Source organism: Aquila chrysaetos, chromosome 1, assembly GCF_900496995.4.
Source record: "Aquila chrysaetos chrysaetos chromosome 1, bAquChr1.4, whole genome shotgun sequence".
Classification (NCBI taxonomy): domain Eukaryota; kingdom Metazoa; phylum Chordata; class Aves; order Accipitriformes; family Accipitridae; genus Aquila; species Aquila chrysaetos.
Window position 1 is genome coordinate 16,923,275 of NC_044004.1, and position 14,951 is coordinate 16,938,225.

General features: G+C 36.5%; 1 protein-coding gene across 26 annotated transcripts in view; it reads right to left on the bottom strand.

The window, feature by feature from the left end:
* PROM1 (prominin 1) overlaps window positions 1–14,951 on the bottom strand; it is a 75,807-nt gene that overhangs the window by 10,036 nt on the left and 50,820 nt on the right. For 15 of the 26 annotated variants that reach the window (XM_030009883.1, XM_030009995.1, XM_030009938.1 and 12 more), the window contains 14 exons: window positions 14,811–14,819; window positions 13,450–13,609; window positions 11,239–11,391; window positions 10,284–10,407; window positions 9,757–9,860; window positions 9,252–9,336; window positions 7,744–7,890; window positions 7,395–7,466; window positions 4,625–4,717; window positions 3,856–3,882; window positions 3,437–3,490; window positions 1,855–1,935; window positions 1,694–1,762; window positions 1,046–1,138 (listed from right to left, as the gene is read on the bottom strand). In XM_030009883.1, coding sequence (XP_029865743.1) covers window positions 1,046–1,138; window positions 1,694–1,762; window positions 1,855–1,935; window positions 3,437–3,490; window positions 3,856–3,882; window positions 4,625–4,717; window positions 7,395–7,466; window positions 7,744–7,890; window positions 9,252–9,336; window positions 9,757–9,860; window positions 10,284–10,407; window positions 11,239–11,391; window positions 13,450–13,609; window positions 14,811–14,819 — 1,271 coding nt within the window. The remainder of the gene's footprint in view (window positions 1–1,045; window positions 1,139–1,693; window positions 1,763–1,854; window positions 1,936–3,436; window positions 3,491–3,855; window positions 3,883–4,624; window positions 4,718–7,394; window positions 7,467–7,743; window positions 7,891–9,251; window positions 9,337–9,756; window positions 9,861–10,283; window positions 10,408–11,238; window positions 11,392–13,449; window positions 13,610–14,810; window positions 14,820–14,951) is intronic. The other 11 variants (XM_030010079.1, XM_030010065.1, XM_030010086.1 and 8 more) reach the window with 5 other exon arrangements.

Here is a 14,951-nt window from a genome sequence, read left to right on the forward strand (position 1 = left end):
ATTATCATACAGTTGAACTGAGTTATCACCAGGTGTTTAAATGATGATTTTTCAGATTTGATTTGTATTGGCTGGAGGCATTTTGACTTGTAAGTGACTCAGCTAAGTTCTATCATCAGGAAAATTGTGGTCCATCTTCCACCAGATGGTTAGTGGCTACACAAAGGAGAACAGAAGCTCTGTAACATATGAGATAATCAACGGCAGGTTAGGAGGTATTCATGGTTAGGCATCATCAAGGTTAAGCATTTCATGGTTAAGCATTATCAAGGTTAGAGTGCTTTGGCTTTGATTGATTACATGCATTTACTGCTGGCATGATTAGGACCTGGCTAAAAATGCCATAAAGCTAAATAATAGCTAGGAGATGTTTTAGGTGGTTTCTTATCCCATTTTTAATACATGCTGTCCTTTTTCCAAGCTCTTTTGGCAAGATGAAAAAGCCACTATTACCCTTATATACTGCTACCAGTCATGCTCAAAGTCTCCACTGTACAGGAATGAATCAAGATCTGTCTGCTACAAGTCAAGTGATAAAAACCTCATTCAGGTTTTCTAGAGTCCAGGAAAGATACCTGAGAAAATTTTTCCTTGGTATTTCTCACTCACCTCCTGCCCCCGCCCCATTCCCTTAAGTTAGAAATGGTTACAGCTGAAACTTCAGTTCTTTATGCTTTTCCATTTCAAGGTGGTTCAGAATCAAGAAATCAAACTGAAACCCACCCTGTCCAGAATTTTTATTCCAAACCAGTAGTACTGTATTTACTTTCCAATTCAAGTTGGAAGAAATTTAGTTAAGAACAGTTAATTTTACAGAATTGTTGCTAATAGAAACCTAAGTTTAATGGGAACCTAAAACAAGTCCAGCACTGGTTTGGCTTTGGACTAGATCCAGATCAGAACATTTTTTCCTCGCGTAACTTTGGATGTGATACTTTATTATCATACTTCAGAATAGTCTAGCCAGAATAATTAAATGCAGATTTATGTTCAAAGAATTTCCCACTTGATGTCCCAATTCTGAGTAACAGAAAATATTTCTTACCACAGAATCAGTTATATAGCTGCATAAAAAAATATCTACTGCTGTATCTATCACATTGGCAATAGGCTTGCATGCTGCTACCTCCATGGCAATCTGAAAGACAGATTAAAAAAAAATACAGTTTGGAGTATCTAACAGAATATAATACAAATCTCAAAACTTGCTTACAGTTACAGATACTGTTTACTAAATTGTTATCTCTCACCCTACCCAAATTCAAAATAAATTCCAGTGGGATATGCTATCAACTGATCATCTTTAAAACATCAGCTTATTTTCTCAAAGGCTGCAGCTGAAGAAAGACAAATAAAGTAAGATGCTAATGACATCAATTTGAACTAAGCAGGGTAAGGCTCAGTGCAATATTAGGACCAATGGTAGATTTCAGGCTAGCCCTAGAAAAATGATACTATGTTATATTTGCATTTAATTCCAATGAACACAACTCATCATTTCTACTCTACTTCAAAGACAACAATACTGTTTATAGAAGACAAGTTTTCCCCTTCATAATAAGAACAAATATCTTACAAACTGAAACTATAAAACATACTATCAAAGTAACATTTTTATTATTATTATTATTATTTAGCTTTTTTATGTTTTTTTTTAAATGCAGCTTCTCTCTATGAAGTAAATGCACCTTACCGACTCCTTGACCCACTCAATGTATTGCTCAAAGTAGCCAACTATGGTATCCATGTACTTTTTTGTCTCCTAGGAACAGACAAAAGTAAGCGAACTAAAGTAAGAGAACCTCTATCTCCATGACATCATAAATTAATGTACTTTAATCAAGTAGAGCTTACCTGGACAATAACTTGAGAAGCGTTGTTATTTATGAGAAACTGAGCAGCATTAACAGCGCTAATTACATTTTTCACCTTAACCTGGAGAGGAAGAGACAGTGTTTAATATAAATAAATGCCTCTCAGGCTGTTATAATGGCTCTGCAGTCATTGTCGGGAGCCTATTCTCTTGATAAACCAGAGTCACTGTCCTGTTGAAACCTGACAAAACATGCAATTCCAGACAGAACATGAGCTTGTTTAAGGATTCATGATCATCTCACAAAATTTTCTCACTACTAAAAAAGGAAGGTATCAGTGGTTACGAATAGTATCTTTTCCTGGAACCTAGGTAACTAATTTATATACTAGATCAGCTTTCTCTTCCATTGTCTTTCCTTTCCTTAAGTATGGAAATACTTTCATCAATGTATGTATATACACTACAGGCACACACAGCGCACAGGAAGAAAACAGTGGGCCATATACTATCACAACTCCTGATTACTAGAGTATCATTCTATACAGCTAGAATATGCTGCTAATCAATATCCAAAAGGATTGAGACACTTCAATATATGTACAACCCCATAAAGTCTTTCAAAGAACACACACAAAGGATAATGTACATACAGCCTGAAACTCTAGAGACATTTCTTAAATATACTTAAGGATCAAACATTTCCTTTTCTTATCAACACCTTATTTCATGGCTTCTTACCTCCCCATCCAGGTTCAAATCACAGATTCTAAAAGAAATCTAGCTGGTCTGCTGCTGTCGATGGGTGAAAACCTTAATGGGAAGAACTGAAGTAGGTATGGCCCATCAAGCTGTTGTGACTATGACTCTTCAGTGCTAGCTAGTGTGGCTGGATTCTTGCTACCAGAGCCAAGGCAGGCTGGTGGCGACAGAAAGCTCTGCTGCCAGAAAAGTAACCATCCAGTTGCTTATTCTCCTGAGTCTGGCAGAGCGTGAAGGCAGCTGGTCTCATTGTGGTGCAGGCGCTAGCTGCTACTTAGAAGGGAAACATGGGCAGCTCTGGGGAAGCCTCTAGGTTCCCACAGCAAGGCTGATGCTGCAGAAGCAGGAAGGTAACGAGTACAATGCTAACAAAACAGGCCCCAGTGGGAGCTGGACATCAGACGAGGTCATTAAGGATGTGAATCACAAAGATCTCTTTTCTCAGTTGTATTTTTGTATTTTGTTTCTCAGTTGTTCCCCCTAAGTTTTGTATTTAAGGATTCTATAAAAAACAACTACATTTTTAGGAACATGAATAACACAATATATGGAACTGTACTGAAGTCTATTTTATCACATGACAATTAAGTTTACAATTCATACTTCAAAAAATATCCCAAACGGTCTTTTTTTTTTTTTTTTCTTCCTTCTCTCCTCTATAAGGAAGGAAAAGCCAGGGTAGAAAATGCTGTGCAGAAAAGATATCTAAATCCCTGTTACTACGTCAATAGATTACAATCTCTTCCAATAACAGAACAGCTAGAAATAGAAAAAGCTGTACTCAAAATATATGCCCTGCATATGTGGCGGATGGATTTAAAACACATAAAAATGTTCCTGTTGCCAGAAAGAAAAGCTTACCATAAGTTCAGACGATGTCCTCTTCAGTAACCTAATGCTCTGATTTAAAGTGCTCTATTAGAAAGGAAGCAGGGGGGAAATTCAAGCCATTACTACAGGTAACAGCCCACCTGTTTTAACATTATATATGCATGCTTTGATCTTCTATAGATTATTTTGTTTCTAATACAACATATCAAATTATATATAGTAACAACAGTTGTATTAAAACTAATATATTGTGGTTTTAATCGTTGAATCAGTACTTCACTGACAGCACTAAGTAGTTATGAATTGTGTACTGGAAGACTTCAGATTTAACTAAAGTTAGTAGCAATAAACTGAGTAAGATTTATCTGGAGGGAAGAGAGAACAGTTAAAACCAGAACAAGCATTCAGAATTCTGTATTGTGCAATTTCAGAAGGAAAAAAGCACTTACCCTAGCTTTAACATATTTCTTGACAGTCAGTTTTGTAAAAAGAAAAAGAGATGAGAATAATTAGGAGTTAATTAGGAAAGAATAGCATAGAATCAGAGTGGAACAGAAGATCCAATGCTTTTCTGCAAGAGGGCTTTGATAGGGGTAGAAATACTGTATCAGATGCTAGGACAAACTGAAAGTCTTCATGTTACATAGAGGAAAAAGCAACAACCAGCATGTATGAGATTCACAGCTTGATACTATACAAATCACTGCCTGGCAAAATCAGGCAGAAGCAGCCCTTTCACATCTTTTATAGCACCAATAGAAAAGATTTTTCTTTGGCTCTAAATACTACTGTCAGAAGTTTCCAATTCTAATACTGGTAGGTGATTGCTAACTCCACGAAATAAAATGTGAAAGTGGTAACTGCTTTTATTACTGAAGACAAATGGTAAGCAAAAAAGAAAATCAGTGATTTAGGATTAGAATTTTGTAAAGTTCTCCCTTGCTTCCCCTTTTATTCATATATGATCACAAATAGACACAGAAAAACAATGGGGAAGAAAAAGGTCATGATTTTAGACAACATTATAAAGTAGTAGTATTTTAACTAGGAAAAATGTTTACTAAACACATACTTTAACCAGGTTACTCTTCACTGACACAATGCAAGTGCGATCTGTGCTTATATAATAGCAAAAATCCAGCTTTCTAAACTGTATTTAAGAGATTTAGAGATTCATATTTTCTACAAATATGTTTTAATATTCCTTTAATATTTTACCATAGCTTGCTCTAGCGGAACGACTTGCTGGTTATGAATCATTCGAATGTTGTTTGCGTGTCCTTTTAAGGCATTTTCCAGTGCTCCTTTTGGCTGCAAAAAATGCAATTATGCAGTATTGTTCAGTAGTCTCAAAGCTTTCCAACAAAGCAAAAAACAATGAAAGTTGCACATTATACTCATCCACTGCAGAACAGCTGATGCTAACAATGGGATATGGCAAATTGAATTCCTCAACACAAGAAGGGGAAAAATCACCATATTAATAATTCAAACCTCAGCAACCAGAACAGATATATTAAACTGCTTTTCTGGCTGTAACATTATCAGCACAAATTGAACTGAAAAGAATTTTCACATGGTGTACTAAGTCATTTTAAATACAGAAGAGTGAGCACATCTCCCCTCACTCGCCACAAACCAGACTTCTTTGCAAGAACCCTGCAGCTTGACGCCTCGGCTGGGACGAGCATTTCCCAGTCATGGGTACTTGCTTTTGTTTTCAGCACTGTGGACAACATCCTGAGGCACTCTCTGCTTTCGGAGGGGCACAGAAGTTTACATATTTTCAGCCAGTAACTTGGAAAGGCGTCTGTGAAGGGTATTTTTCATTTTTGCGGCTCCTGCCTTTCAGTCAGAAGATACAAGTTTGTGCCCTGATTTTCAAGTCTAAATGCCTGTCTGGAGCTCACACTTGTTGCAAAATACTGTACAATTTGATTTTGCTCTCAGAAATGAACTTCTTTTCCACTTCCTTTCGGTGGCAAAATCACTTGGCTCCCTGCATACACACTGCTAAATCCGTTTTGGTAGTGTAATAATGGCAGACCTCGATGCTCAGAGATGTCTTTGCTTCCTGTGAAGAGTTAATGTAAGCAGCCAGCTGCAGCCACTGAACAGCTTCAGGATGCTTCATCTCCTGTACTGACAAGCTGAACTGACTTACTGAACAACACCTGTGGGTTTGCTCCATCGTCCATACCCTGACCCCTTGGTTTGATGCAAGTTTTATTCCATTTGCTCCTTCCAGCGTAAAAACATACATTCAATTCTGTGCAAGGTGCCAGAAAATGCAAACTATGCACCCAACATTAATTAATTCCAAAAGTTTTTAGTTTATTTTTTAAATTGATTGTTCTTGTAAACTTTAAGAGCTATCACTAATAACAAAGTGGGATTATAAAATATCCTTGGAAAGCAGTATCAATTTGAAAACAATCCAACTTCTGTAATACGTCATATTGTTGTGGGTTTTTTGGTTTGGTTTTTGGGGGGTTTTTTTGTTTGTTTTTTTTGTTTGTTTGTTTGTTGGTTTTTTTTTTTTTTTACATTTCCATAGATTACACTAAATAGCATTGCAAGAAAGAAATAAAAACAAACAGTGTGACAGTGAACACATTTAATATTATGTTTTTCTTTGTCTTTTATATGAAGAAATTACTCTGCCCGATCTATTCTCAATTCTAATGCTTCCTTTAGATTCTATTACAAAAAAAAATGAAAAACCAATCTACCAGCACAATTTATTTTCCTTTATGGAGCTATGTAGAATACACCTTTGAAGAGACATCTCAGAGGCAATTCTATGTAAGACATAACATGTTTGAAGAACCTCAGCTTTCACTTAGAAAATAGCCCCAAAACAACAGCAACTCCCCACCTGTAACCTTCAAAATGGCACAGTAAAAATTGAAAATGGAAGTGAAGTGTGGCGAAAGCTACTGGTATCTGTCCGAGTTAGCAGACAACCTACATGAGCAAATGGGCAATGTGCAGCTCACTCAGTGCTTGGAGAGGATGCTAACTACAATACAAAAAAACCCCATGAGCAGCCTAACCTTGACATGAATGCAAGCACAACAGGTGTGATTAAATGATGCAAAAAGCTGGAGCAAACACACCAGGAGCCCCTACCGGTGCCTTCCTCTCCCTGGAGGAATGGATACCCAATAAATTCCAAACAGCATGGTCTCACTCGGCTGTCTGTGTCCCTTAGTGATTCAAGCGATTGCAGTATGTGTGCAGCATAACTCCTTCTCCTAAATCGCAATGCAGGAATCTGTCTTGGGCCAGTGTCCAAACTATGACTCTCATTTTGAAAAATAAATATAAAGTGACTTGACATGCACACAAACATGTCAACTGGATCTTCACTATCTGTTAACACAGCTGTGTCATTCTGCAGATTCATTTGTGGGCAATGTTGTAGTTATAGCCTCTGACTATTGTCCATGTGTCTGCATTCAAAAAAGCCCTTCAGAGCAGACAGGATCTCTTTTGTGCATTCTCCTTCCACGATGGAGCCCTAGTTCTTATTAGAGCCCTTATGAGTTGCCACAGTATTAATTTTATTGCTAATTGCAAAATTTTCTGCTCACCAACTGAAAGAAAATTAATTCAAATCATTTTTTCCATCATGATCCAACCAATTTTTCTTCCTACTGGGACCCTGATATGTATACAGCATAACAGGAAATACTCGGAGTATTCCCCTCAATTCTTAAGCAAACAGTGGAATTTAAGAAATTACCCTTCCAAAGCAGAAACTGTACAAAAGTTAGCATACAAAATTCAATAATTAGCAATATTTAAAATACAGCTCATATGCAACATTGTCCTTGAAATTTTTTCCATACGTGACAATGTATCATGTATGTAAGTGTCTGAAGTACAAGAATTCTCCCATAGGAAGTCTAAATACTTGGCTATGTATTTATACTTATATAAACGATACATTTTATGTATTACTGTATTAGTGAATTAAACTTACCAGCTGGTCTGCTCTTGCTTCTAAGTCATTGGCAAATGACAGAAGATCAACCTTGGTAACACTTTTATTGATCTGAAACAAGATGGGGACAGTAGGGAAAGAAAAAAAATATGTTGTTATTGCATATACAGACTGTTTGCACTTACCACCACACCTACTTTGTGTACCCTTTATTTCTTTAAATGTTTATTGACCTTAACTTCTGAAGTGCTTTTGCTCCAAGTTTTGTGATTCTTCAAAACACACCCTTTCATATAAAAGCAGATTTTTCTCCATTTTGCCCATTGTTAAAGAAACATTTCATTTTATGCTTTGTCCCAGTCATGTCTCTAGTTTACTACAGTCTCACCTCTGTCAAATATGCTGCAAAGTTTATCCCTTCTATTCCTGAAGAGCTGAAATTCAGAAGATTCTCCTTCCCAATTTCATCCAGCAGAATGATTTTGCTGAGGTTTATCTGAATATGTTCAATTTTAAGTGCTACATCCTCTGTATACTGAGAGGGAAACAAAATAAAGCACAGTAGTTTGCACCCAGTGCATATTCCTCTATTGCCCAGCCCTGCTGCCCAAAGCATCTTGCTTTTGCTGACTCATCACTTCCATGAAGAAGCATACATTGATTTTTGCTTACATCACTTTAATTCAATTAACTTTGGTAGAATCCACCAGGTAATGTTCTTCCCTTCCTTGCAGCATCCACACACAGTCTAGTCATGCCATGTTCTAACCTACCTATGCATCTTTCATACCAATGAATTACTTGCCTTCCGTTACGTTTTAAGCAGGCTTCTCCAAATAGATGTTAGTTCCTTCTAAGAGGAGACTGAGATAAAACAGAATTCTCTTCCCCCTCCAGAAATGTTATCCTTAAAAATTTTAAGTTCTACCCCTGGCCCTAATCAAGGAAACCTAGAGAATTCAATATCTCAGCTGTGGCAGGACAGACACTGTCTGCTGTATTGGCTACAGGACTGGATGAGACTCCTCTAAATATGTTTAGTGGTGCTTAAAGATGATTTGCTTACTGTTACCTAAAGTCCTCCTGCACTGCACCCAAATCTAAAATGTTACCTGTCCTGCACAGGCTGCAGAGCAAGAGATGAGGAATCTGGAAACCTGACTTCCTTCCAAGCCTCCACCATTAGTCTGTTGTGGAAACTCAAAATAATTTTCCCTCTTAGTGAATCTTCCCCGTTTATTTCAATTGTAGATTATTTGGGGCTGGGACTGTATCTATTAAGTGTGGGTACAGTGCCTGGCAGAATGGAACACAGATCCCCTAGGGGTTGCTGTAGTGAAGATCAGTATTATAGGCAACCCCAAAATTAGCGCCGTCATGTAATGACAGTGCAGTCATATATTATTACAGCTTAACTGAAAAGATTTTATTTTATCCCAACCCCTTCCCACCAAAATCAGAACCATTCTTAGGAGCACAGCATATCATATCCTGGATGAATATAAACCTAACTGGAATCAGAAGAGAACACACAAAGAAAGGCATTTATATAAAGAGCATTACGGTCATGAAACACTGAAAGCAGCCTTTGCAAGATGCTAGACTTGAGCCTTCTATGCAAGTTTCAAAATTAAAAACAACTTTATCATCAGCACCCATAAAAAAAGCACATCAGAAAACCTTCCATGACCCACTGAGACTGGTAAAGAACATCTTATTTGTAAATAGATTTCTTTCCTTCAAATTAGTGTGGACAGTTCTTGCCTCCTTGCAGGACGTATTGTATATAAAAATCAAAATCCCATAAAACCCAGACATGCTATACTGTGTTTAAGAGTAAATACCTCTCCAGCCTTCAAAAACAATCATGCACTCACTCATACTTTCTTTACTTACCATACTAATATTTAGAAATTCATTGATATTGAACAGGTGTTCTAGGTGAAGGGAAGTATAAATTCCTTTATTTTCCTTGCAATCACTATAAAAATAAAAATACATACATCAGCCAAGAAAACACCTTGAGGACCAAGGGTTAAGAGAATGACTAACAATATTTTCATATTCTAAGAAAATCAGACCTTTAAAAAAAAATGTTTTGGCTATATTTTTTTGAAGCTTAGTCTATAAGAAAGCGAGTAATTAACAATTTCTGTTGGTCTCAAAGACGCAAAATATTTTATCAAAAAGCTCAACTCGTATTGTTATACAATACTATGCCAAGAGCACCTCTAATAACTCATATATAGGAGAAAATTGCTTTTGCTAGTGATGCCCTACAAAATCAGAATGTCTTCTGGAACACATGTGATTTTTGCATGTGCTTAAAATATGAAGCATGGAAGATACCACAAAACCAATATGTATAAATTGAATTAAGTGTTGACCATAACTTCAATACCTGTACACTTTTTCAAAAGTCAAGTTAATATTTGGATTTTTAAACAGGATGCCAGAAAGATAGTTTTTCCAGTGTTGATTTAGTAAGTAGGGAGTATCCAAAACCTAGAAGACAAAATACAGTAATGTTACTACAGTTCCGAGTTTTCAATTCAGTAATTTATTCATACACAATCTTTTGACATATACCCACATCTAAGCTTATCACCCACTAATGGAAATACAAGCAAACCAGCAAATTCAACCTCTCTGGTGCAGAAAGTGAATATTAAAGCTCCACATCACCAAGAAATGCTGACTCACAGAAAAATTTATCTCCAAAGGAAGACAGGCATGCAGTATTTATACTGTAAAGCAAATTAAATCAAGAAAGGATGAATGTGTCTATTTGGTGTGTAAGGGGAAAGTAAAACCAGATCCAAACTCGCTTGAAGTGTCCTATAAAAAATAATATGCCATACATAACTGACAAGACCATCGGGACTCATGGGGATTCTATTCATTGTTTAATAACTTGAATAACTTCACCTTGAATAATGTTTTGTCTTCAAAGGGTTCACAGACCAGTTTTTCTACATTTCCACCTGTGACAAAAGTAAGCGCCACTACAATCATCAGCACCCAGGAGAAAAGAAAACTGAATCCAACACCACTGAAAAAGAAATAAGTTGAGTTAAGTTTTTGCTTTTTAAGAACAAAGTATATATACTTGGGGCAACAGTGAAGCCAACAGTTAGCAGCTGTAAGAAATATGAAAACTGGTAGATGGTTGAAATACTTCTGTTTTCCAAATGTGTTCTTGCCCTCTGAAACATTTTATATGTTTCAGCCCTGTAAAGCCTTCAGCTAAAGTGCATCTAAAATGCTCACATTGGGTGTGCAAACTCTTAAGAGTTAAGTTTAAGAGCCACGAAAGCATACAATTTTCTTCTTTAAATTCAAATCTCTAGCCTTGCGCTCTTGAAAGAGTTTTAGACAGATTTCAGATGCATTTGCCTCTTGCACCCAGCAGAAATGACATTAAACCACTACTGGGAATTTCCAAGAGCAACCCAAAACCTCCTAAAGGGCTCTGAGAAAGTCAAGTGTTTGTCTCCTTGCATAGCTTTTTTTTTTTTTTGAGCAAATGCTTAATTGTACTAAAAAGCTATGAATTCCTTTTAAATTTTCAATTATCTGTTCCCAGTTTTTGCAATTTCCAAATAGGCTTACATAGAAATTCATTAGCTACAGCACTTACCTTAAAACAGCAGAATCACAGGTTTTATCCTTCAGCTATTATCCTCAATGAAAGAGCAACCCCAAATCCCCAAGTCCCTCAGTGGAAGTATGCAAGATCAATATTTATTTTTGTTCTATTTTTTTCAGCACATACACATAGGTAACAAAAAAAATTCTTTTCATACATATGCCCTTCAAAATCAATAAAAACAACCTTCTACAGGTACCTTTATTTTATTTTTCACCAATAAGTGAAACTTACGCCATAAGAAAGTTTCCTCCAGTGTTGGAGATGCAGCCTCTGGTTGTTGGAGAAGCATGTTTATCATAACCACAGGTGCCACATAGCAATCCAAGATAGTAAAAGACCAGAATCAGGACCACCATGCAGCACAGAATGAGACAACCCAGCCACCTAAGGGGAATAAAAGCCAAAGTGCTTGGTTACTAGCATGCAAAGAACACACTGGAGACCTGCAGAATACATCAGGCAAGACTATATTCCCAACTGGCCCACTCGTGGCTCTGTTTGAGCAACAAGTGTTAGCAATTAAAAAGTGCTCTTCCTACACTAGCATGTATTTTGGGCCAGAACATAATCACTGTTGGATTATAGACAGCTGCTACTGGAGGGTTGGGGAACAAACATCACAGGAACAAGGCATTCCCAACCCCAGTTACTGCAGGTGGACTGTATGGAAGTGTCAAAGTGCTCCAAGTGGAGAAAACAATGACTATGGGGAGGCAGATGCTCAAACAGTAATTTATTCGAGAAGCAATGGCGAAATGTGTACATGTGGACTGGCCATTGGGCATGAAGTACATAATTGCTCTTACTGTAAGGCTTACTACTTTTTGCACACAGTGTGTTAGGCTTGTAATTCTAAATAAATGTATTTAAGGCCATTAAAACTTAGGCTTGCGTCTGTGCTGGAACGCTTTCAATGTATGGAGCAGTTAATGGAACTTGGTCAGGAGAAAGATCTTGGATAGGAGTTGAACTTTCATTTTTATTAATTAAATCACAGAACAGTTCTATCTGCCCACTTATTTGGAGCACATCCATTTATTCACACATTTTATATCTCATTCTAGCCTTTCACCCTCTCCCAATTCCCTCCGCTCTTCCCTTTTGTCATTATTTCTCCCAGCTTATATTTCTTAAGTCCAATTTTCCTCCTCCCTGTACCTTTGTAGAGAGAAAGCAGGAACCAGAAAAATCCAAAAAAGGAATCTCGTAATGAATATGCACAGCCAATAAAGCGAAAGAAAAACATTAATGCTGAGAGGCACATTCGTAAAAGAATACTTATTAAGGACTACAAATAATGCACCTGTAATTAAGAAAGGGATGGACAGAAAATAACTTGGACAACTACAAGCTTGTTGGTTTCATCTGTACTTGAAGTACTACTAGGTCAGGTTTGACAAGAATGGCTATTTAAATGCCATGTAGATGAGATGTTTTTCTCCACTTTTTTGAATCTAAATACAAGATTAACAATGGCATACTGTAGCAGAACAAAGCAATATATTTGTTCGGTTAAATGTAATCTGAGCTTCAAAGAAAATATTGATAAATTTGTCAAATTAACGCGCACCACAAAAACTGCTAGATATGGAATGGGCTAAAGGTAAGGTTATAAGTAAGGTTCTTAAAGTTCAGTCTTCTGCTCACTTTAACATTGCATTAAAGCCATTAGCACACTCATTCTGTAGCAGTAAAACTGATTATGACAAAAAGAAGGAAGCAATTATCGATTATAGGATCAACTGAAGTGACAAAATGTAGGGACAACTTGATGAGCTTGAGGACTGAAATGACTAAATCTGGACAAAGTTAAATGGTATGAAATGAAAAGCTTTATGCTTCAAAATATGAGATTATTACTCAATTATAGGAGTCACACAAGTCTCAAATAGGAAGAATATGTTTTTCTCAAGGTACAATCAACTCACGCATTCACAAGGGCAAGTACTACGCCAGTAGGAACAAGCATGGGTGCGCAGAGATTTACAAGGTGTGAAACAATCCCAGCTACTCCTCCTCTATGGTAGAAAGGGTGCAATAAAAAGGGATTGGCTTCAAGGCCTCCCCAGTCCTATGCTCTTGCAACTCACCTGCAACTCAGCAAAAACACGACCTAAGTAAGAAGTCACCCTGGCATTGTGAAACAATCCATTCCTTTATGCATTACATCTTCGACATCTACCTATGTCTATCCTTCCTGAAAAAGACCTGAGGGCCTACAGAGTAGAAACTATCTCTTGCTCTGTAGTGGAACAGCACCCTGTTGTTCATTAGCTGCAGTTTTGGCTTTTACCAAAATGCCAGTAACAAACAATTGCCTTATAGCATCTTTGTTTCACTGTGTTCACCATTAATAGTTTAATTGCCTTTACAGAACATTAAAATATTACAAAATATTAACAACAGGTAGCACTTTACTCCTGCCTTATTTCCTGTACACACCTGTAGAAATCATACTGCTCCACTACTGGAAAATAATCTTGAACATACGCTTCACTCTGTGTAAGATATATTGTCAAATCTGCTAAAATCTTCTGAACAGGAAGCGTTTTTGTGAAGGTAGTGATATTTGAACCAATGGATTCCAGCACGTTTTTGATATCTAAAAGAATAAGCATATTGCACTGTTACAGATTCATAGAAGAAATTTACATTCCATGTACGCATTATAAAATGCTATTAAGCCATTTGCCACATGTAACAAGCAAGCCATGAAGACAAGCGTGAGGAATAGACAAGCAGGCAACAAAAACATTGAGCGTCAAAGTAACACAATGGCATTTTAAAACGCACACTTTATTTTTAGCATTCAGTTTAATGATGAAAGATGTAGATGTCGAGCCAGAGTTCTCTCTTTCCTTTCGTTATAATGAATGTGTCACTTTTTATCTAGCCAGCTTAAATCTTGCTTTTCATGCAATATTGCAAATGGTAACACTGAGCAAGACAATTAGCCACTAAGTTTACAAAGAAGATCAAAATCTATTTAAACTCCTTCCCTTGGGAATACAACACTTTGAAAGAAATTAGACTGCCTATACTGAGAATCTATACTAGTTCTTTTCGATCTTATTAAAAAAGACTACTTAAAATAAATTCATTCCAATTAGTTAGCAACACTCTTGAGATAATGATCAATTAAGCCTTTTTTTTCTCAAATTATGAACAAACATGCTACACTATACTTACAGTTTAGATACACACTATTTAGATACACAAAGACATGATTAATTCACTTATACATATTGTCTGTTTGTAAAATGCAGCTTCTGTTTACTCTTCCCCTTCTTTCAACTTGGAACATACTTGAAACAGCAGAATGTATAACTATAGGTTGCTATTTGGTAGTAGGCAACACCTTCCTTTTTCTCAAACAACAGCTGGACATGTTTTTGGCTGTTTGTTTTGATGTTTACACTTCTAAATTCAACCAGGTACCAAAACACCCTTCTTTTATAAGTTTACAAATAAATGCAATTTTTTTCTAGTAACCCTTTTTTTTTTTATTTGCTTTGTCACTCAAACTCAGTTTTTATGAAAACAAAACCCCAACAATTTATAAATAGATAAATTAAGATGGTCTGTCTGTGTTTATGCATATAGCAGATACTGGAAACAAGTAAATCTGCACTAGACTTCCTAATAAAAAGCGTAACATCAGTTTTGGAAAACTGGCTCTTTTTCAGCAAGTTCACACAGTATGCTATGCTTATATACATACTGTGTTTCATTTTGCCCAGGAGAGGGAAAAAAAAAAAAAAAAGAAAAAAAAAAGAAAAACCCCAAAACCCCAAAAAACTTACAAGGAACAGCTGTTTATATATGCAGAACAGGTCCACAATGCAAGAACAAAAATTAAAACAGATTAGTATACATACACTATACTACATTTTATCAAATGTCCAGGTACTGTCAAAGAGTAACAGTGTAAAGCCCAAGTAACA